Raw genomic sequence first — 7,000 nt, forward strand, 5'->3', positions numbered from 1 at the left:
ACACACACACACACACACACACACACACACACAGGTGATGGCGTTTTGCTCTGCATGACCAAATGAAACACCATTTGACAGCTCTTATCTGTCACAGACAATATGCAAATGAACACTCATTTAGTTGATTATTCAGCAGTCCTCGTTAGCATAATTGCATGTGTATGTGGCCTGTTAACATCTCACATTTCCATCTTTTGTCTCGAGGTCAGACGCACTTCATCAAAACCACTTCCTGTCGGCAAGCCGAAGTTCTCCGACACGACTTTACAAGGAGTTTCTTTAAGCAGCTTTAATTTGATGGTAAAAGCTGGACATTGCTGTGAATCAGACGTGCTGTGACCGATTACAGGTTCCCTGATCTCACACTCGTCAGGTGTTTTAACAATGATGATGATGACGAAACCTCCTCTGTACAAAATTATGTAAATTGCCAGGAATAAAGTTTGTTAACGAGGTGAAGTCAGCGATAACCCAGCCACCCCCAGGGTCCAATCATTTAGCACCACTCCACTTGACACAAAGGTATTAATTACCTTTAACCAATCAGCTCGTTAAGTGCTAATCAAGCTAATAGTGTGAGTGCGCCGAGGTCTCGTTCATCTCATCTGAGCTGAAAGCGTTCGTGCCTCAAACACGCATTATTTCTGTCAAGCAGAATGAGGCCCTGTCCACACGAACGCGGTTATTTTTAAAACCGCAGCTTTTTCTGCGCGGTTAGGCCGTTCGTCCACACGCAAACACAGCACCAGGTCACTGAAACCGAACGTTTCTGAAAACGCCTGCCAGGGTGAAGGTTTTCAGAAACTCTGGTTGCAGTGTTATCGTGTAGACCGCGAAACCGGAGTTTTTGGCTTGTGACGTCGGAGCCTGCGCTGTTATCTCCGCCTACTGGAGACTTTTTCAGGCTTCTGATTGGCTTTACATGGCTTTACGGTTGAGATCATCGCCACCTGTTGGTTTGGCATGCTCTTGACAGTGCTTCATATCATGCATTTGCGTTTTCATGTGGACGGAGATTTTTTTTTTAAATGGAAGGAAAAACTCCCATGTACGTGTGGACATGGCCTGAGTCCAATCTGATTTCAGATTATGAAAGTCCTGTTTATATAAACTGTAACTGTTTCAATCAGATTCACACATTAATTTACAGGCAAATCATTACATGAATTCAGAACAAAACTTCAGCGCATGCGCAGAACCGGAGGAACCCACCATTTATTAAATATTCAGTGTCCTGACTCAAGTGTTTACGTTATTTCAGGTCTACAGCAACACTTTCAATCGCGTGGAAATTTCTGAGGTGTTTACACGAAGGCTTTCAGTCCGATTGAGTCATCAGTCTGATTACTAACGGATTATTTAGTTTCACGTAAACATAGCTGCAGATGTGCAGACGTCAAGATTTCAAACACATCTGTCAGGTGTTTATCTGCAGGTGCTGTAATTAAATGTCAAGCAGTTCCACATAAACGGGCGAGTGTGTTTTCATTGATTACCGTCATGTTAATCATCCTAAATGAGATCAGACAAGTCCTTCATGATGCTGCTTTCTCAATCCAAGGACGAACGCTGATTCGATGAGATGGTGAAGAGCGACACGGAGGTGATGAAGTGAAAACACCGCTGCTCCGGCGGGAAACTCACTGACATTTCCCTGAACGGCCACGTGTGAAGAGTTCTGGACGGCTCTGTTAACCGTAAAGCAGACGAAAGACTGACCGACAGAGTGCAATGAACCGGCCCGATGATCCGTGTTTAATGTGACAAAACACATGCATCTGTGAACCGTTTAGAAACAGCACTGAGACGGCCGCTTATGTCAAGTACAAGAAATATATGAAAGCCACTTTATATGAATATATAGCCGTTAGAATATGAATATATAGAATATAGTTTATCACATTTTAAACAGCATGCTGAAACCTGATGGACGTCACTGAGGTTTTGCTTTCTCTCTTGGTGTAAAAGCGTCTGCTGAATGCATGAATGTGATTGTGATCAGACATTAATTCCATGCTGAAGTAAAAACCGTGGAATGGACTGAGGAGCGTCCATCTGTTTTCTGAGCGACAGCACACACGTAACCCACAATTTCATCATCTTGCCTTTTCAGGACAATTAAAATGCCATTAGTTTGAGTTTCAGAGCAGCGGAAGTGACAAACAAAGAGACGAGAAACAGGCCTGACAGCCGGTCAAACGTCTGACCGCTGGACAAAGAGACGAGACGCAGACGAGCGACGGCGTTACGAGCCTCATCAGGGTCAACCATCTTTACACGCGAGACGCTTCGGCAGTTTGAGACAAACGAGCCTTCATTTACCTCATCATTTACTCACTGGAATTACTTACCGAGTTTATTTCTTCAGTCATACTGTAACCAACGTCAGTCATTTTAGACCTAAATAATGCAAAAATGCTAATTTAGTAAGACAGCTTTTTAAAAATATATATTTTAATTTTAAAATGTAAAAAATAATCAAAAAATTATATATATCAGTGCTGGAAACTGTTGCTGCTTCATATTGTTTTGGAACCTGTGATACTTTTTTCAGGATTCTTTGATGAATAAAAAGTTAAAAAGAAGAGCATTTATTTAAAATAGAAATCTTTTCTAACAATATACACTACCGTTCAAAAGTTTGGGGTCAGTACATTTTTTTTCTTTCTTTTTTTTTAAAGAAATTTAAACTTTTATTCGGCAAGGATGTGTTAAATTGATAAGAAGTGACAGCAAAGATTTATATTATTAGAAAAGATTTATATTTTGAATAAATGCTGTTCTTTTTATTCATCAAAGAATCCTGAAAAAAGTATCAGTTTCCAAAAATAATATTGATAATTCTAATAATAAATCAGCATATTAGAATGATTTCTGAAGATCATGTGACACTTTATACTGGAGTAATGATGATGGAAATTCAGCTTTGCATCACAGAAATAAATTATATTTTAAAGGATATTAAAATAGAAACCAAGTTTTTTATATTGTAATAACATTTTTGCAAGATTACTGTTTTTTTTCTGTATTTTTGATCAAATAAATGCAGCCTTGATGAGCAGAAGAGACTTCTTTAAAAAAACATTACAAGTCTTACTGATCCCACACTTTTGAACGGCAGTGTGTTTAGTCACAGCTACGCTGTATAAAACGCACGAAGACGACGAAGAAGAAGATTTAGAAAGTCTTTAATCCAACACTAGCACAAACATTGATGAAACCGGACAAACTAGAACGAATCACTCAGGAGCTTTAATACACAGACCAAACAAGGATCATTAAGTACACACACCTGAACAGAATGACACAATTAACTCAACAGTCCAAACTGACATATATGTATAAATATTTAAAAACATGTTTTAAAATCCAATTCCTGTAATTTTACTGTGAGATTTGAAAGCAGCGGAGAAGAGTGTAATTTGGATCTGTTGCGCTCACATTTTTGAAGCACAAAGATCACGATTTTTCATTATCCTAAAAAAAACTGCAGTAAATATGATGTTCAATGACTAACAACAATATTTAGAAAGATGAGCAGACATTCCTGGAAGTGCTGGAGGAGCTTTGGGACGTTTATTAGATTGTGGGTGATAACGAGTATTTATGAGCGTCTGAGCGCGCCTGTGGGTCAGAAATACCTGCACTGACCAAACCCCGAGAATACAAGAAACCAGGATCACCGCGCATCTCTGCTTATCTGATCGTGTAAATACAGTAATGAGCTAGTTTACACGGGCAGCACTGCTTTATGTTACTGACATAAACTACATCATGAAGACATATTGAGAGCTACATATACAGCTCACAAGCAGCGGAATGAGCCTTATGATGTTTCAATGAAATACATAGTTATTTTGTGATCTCATGTCTAAAACTAAAGCTGGAGAAGTAATTCTGTTGGAAGAAATATGAAAAGCAGGGAATGAGAGTGAATTCAGTGCTGTGACTCACATATTCCTCATCACAGCTTTACGAGCTGATATTTGTGGAACAAACGCAACCATATTTTACTGAATTCTTCATAATCTGTCAGCGGGTGGAGATTTTTCACAGATGATGACTGCCTCACGGGCCGAGATCCATCAGAAAACGAGCATTTCGTGCAGAACACGATTGCAATAAAACGCTGGTGGCTCTCGGCTAACTGGAGATCAGCGGAAACGTGTAATAAAAACACACGCTGAGGCTCTGGATCATGACGGCAATCTTTACAATCATCCTAGATGTTGAAAACGACAGGTGATTCTACAGAAGTGTGCGTGTGTGTTTTTGTGACAAATGAGGACATAAATTTGTATAATGACAAAGGTATAACATAGGTATTACAAGGAGAAGGTGACTTTTCAGGACATTACCCCATGTCCCCACTTTTCAAAACGCTTATAAATCACACAGAATGGAGTGTATTGAAAATCTGAAATAGCACAAAGTTTCCTGTGAGGGGTAGGTTTAGGGGTAGGGTTGGTGTAGGGCAATAGAAAATACAGTTTGTACAGTATAAAAACCATTACGCCTATGGGATGTCCCCACTTTTCACAAAAACAAACCTGTGTGTGTGTGTGTGTTGTCATGTGCGTGTGTGTGAGAGAGAGTGTGTATGTGTGTGAGTGTGTATGTGTGTGTGTGTTGTCGTGTGTGTGTGTGTGAGAGTGTGTGTGTTGTCGTGTGTGTGTGTGTGAGAGAGAGAGAGAGAGAGAGAGAGAGAGTGTGAGAGTGTGTGTGTGTGAGATGCACCTGCAGCCGTGTGTTGAGGAGCATGAACTCCTGCTGCTTCTGGAAGCTCTGCTGCATGGATTTGGAGAGCAGGAAACCCATCCTGAAGAAGAGACATGAATTAAATATAACACAGCGAACATATTACCCCACAACAGCATCATCATCACTTTCCAAACCTTTATTCCTTTCAATAGAGTTCAAGCATCAGAACATGAAAATCACATTACTCATGTCAAGAAAATTAAACTTGTTTTTAGGACCAAGATTGCATTGTGATACTATTTTTAAAACAAATGTATATAATGTGAAGAACAGAAGTGTTCTGGCAGGTTCGGTGCGGTTCAGCCAGAATCAGCGAGCTGTTCTTGGATCTTGTTCATTATCTGTTCAATCCTGATAACAGACAGTTTCTGCAAAGAACGAGTTCATGAATCATCGCAGGAATCAAGGAGAGCTCGGCGCAAAAACATCGCGATCTGGAGAGAAAACGCCTCAAATCTGCAGTTTAACAAGAATATCTGGAGTTTAACGAGGATTTAATGTTCTGGTGAGGAAAACTAAGCGATGTGTGAACAGCTCTCTCTCTCTTGTGTTCACACACAAATAAAGTTTACAGCAAACACGGTTATTAACAGCATAAATCACACCTGAACGTCAATCATACCTTTACTAAACTGATTCTGTAGTTCAACGAACGCCAAGGGCACGCGAGCTCTGCGCACGCACTGACGGCACGTCACTGACGCAGAAACGGTCTCGCCCCTGATTGGCTCTCGCGCTCTGCCTCGACTCTCATTGGTTAATGTGCGCAGACGTCAATAAACCTTATATTCCCGAAGGCTCCTTTGAGCACCCTGAGCTACAAACGTTCATTCAAATTAATGAGTAGTAAATGAAACTCACCAAAAGCGTGTCTCTTTGACAGTTTGCTTTTGGTAAATTGTTTTTGGTAAATAAAAGCGTCTGCTAAATGCATTAATATAAGTGTAAAAAGCTTTGTAAAACGATTAATTGATTATTTTCATACGGAACGCTCCTTTGATGCCTTAAATACGGGACGAGTATTCTTAACCTTGAATAGCATTCTTTATACACACAATGACCAATGAAGTGTCAAGCACCCAAAGCAGTCCATATTTATTCTATAAGTTCTCTTTCATTTAAAAATATGCATTTTCATCTATACTGTAGTAGGCCTACTGTATATTACACACAGGCATCAGAAGACAGAAAGAGCTTTATTGCCAAGTATGTTTGTTTTAGTGTCACAAGCTTCCAGTACACAGACACAACAACAACACACACATAATAAAAATAAGATGTGAATAAAATACACATATGTATAAATATAAATAAAGCACACACACAAAGGATAAATATGTACAGGTGTGCTATAGATAAAATACTGTAGAATATAAATAGAATAAAAAATGAAGTTGTAGGGATGTACTAGGATGTAAAGTGATAAATAGTATAAGGTTATTGCCCATATTTGTATTGCACAATGGGAGAACATTTAACTTCATGAGGTAGATTTATATATATATATAGTCTATAGGCAATCTACCTCATGAACAGTTAAATGTTCTCCCATTGTTCCCAAAAAACTTCTCCCAAAGTCTTACTGATCCCAAACTTTTGAACGGCAGTGTATATGTATATATATATATATACACTACCGTTCAAAAGTTTGGGATCAGTAAGATTTTTAATGTTTTTTAAAGAGGTTCTTATGCTCATGAAGCCTGCATTTATTTTATCAAAAATTCAGAAAGAAAACTGTAATTTTGTGAAATAGCCTATTATTGCAATTTAACAAAACAGTTTTTTATTTTAATATACTTTAAAATATAATTTATTCCTGTGAAGCAAAGCTGAATATTCAGCATCATTATTCCAGATTTCAGTGTCACATGATCTTCAGAAATCATAATAATATGCTGATTTATTATCAATGCTGGAAACATTTGTGTTGCTTAATATTTTTTGGGACCTGTGATATTTTTTCAGGATTCTTTGATAAATAAAAAGTTAAAAAGAACAGTATTTATTCAAAATAAATATTTTGTGTTAAATATAGCTTATTTTTTTAAGAAACTTTTAGAATACTTTTATTCAGCAAGGATGTGTTAAATGGATAAAAAGTGATAAGTGATATTTTATTTTTAGAAAAGATTTCTATTTTGAATAAATGCTGTTCTTTTTAAAGTTTTATTAATCAAAGAATCAAAGAAAAAAGTATCACAGGTTCCAAAAAAAAAAAATTAAGCAGCACAAC

At 37.9% G+C, this 7,000-nt stretch overlaps 1 protein-coding gene across 3 annotated transcripts in view; it reads right to left on the reverse strand.

The window, feature by feature from the left end:
* Positions 1 to 5,504, reverse strand: part of plgrkt (plasminogen receptor, C-terminal lysine transmembrane protein) — a 10,489-nt gene extending 4,985 nt beyond the window's left edge. Inside the window, exons 1-2 of one of the 3 annotated variants that reach the window (XM_016494234.1) lie at positions 5,390 to 5,504; positions 4,741 to 4,824 (exon numbers count right to left, since the gene is read on the reverse strand). In XM_016494234.1, the coding sequence (XP_016349720.1) occupies positions 4,741 to 4,821 (81 nt within the window). In that variant the 5' untranslated portion in view covers positions 4,822 to 4,824; positions 5,390 to 5,504. Of the gene's footprint in view, positions 1 to 4,740; positions 4,825 to 5,240; positions 5,252 to 5,386 lie in introns of those variants that run through there. The other 2 variants (XM_016494233.1, XM_016494235.1) reach the window with 2 other exon arrangements.
* Positions 5,505 to 7,000: the final 1,496 nt, after the last annotated feature.

This window comes from Sinocyclocheilus anshuiensis, unplaced genomic scaffold, assembly GCF_001515605.1.
Source record: "Sinocyclocheilus anshuiensis isolate Anshui unplaced genomic scaffold, SAMN03320099.WGS_v1.1 scaffold1031, whole genome shotgun sequence".
Taxonomy (NCBI): Eukaryota; Metazoa; Chordata; class Actinopteri; order Cypriniformes; family Cyprinidae; genus Sinocyclocheilus; species Sinocyclocheilus anshuiensis.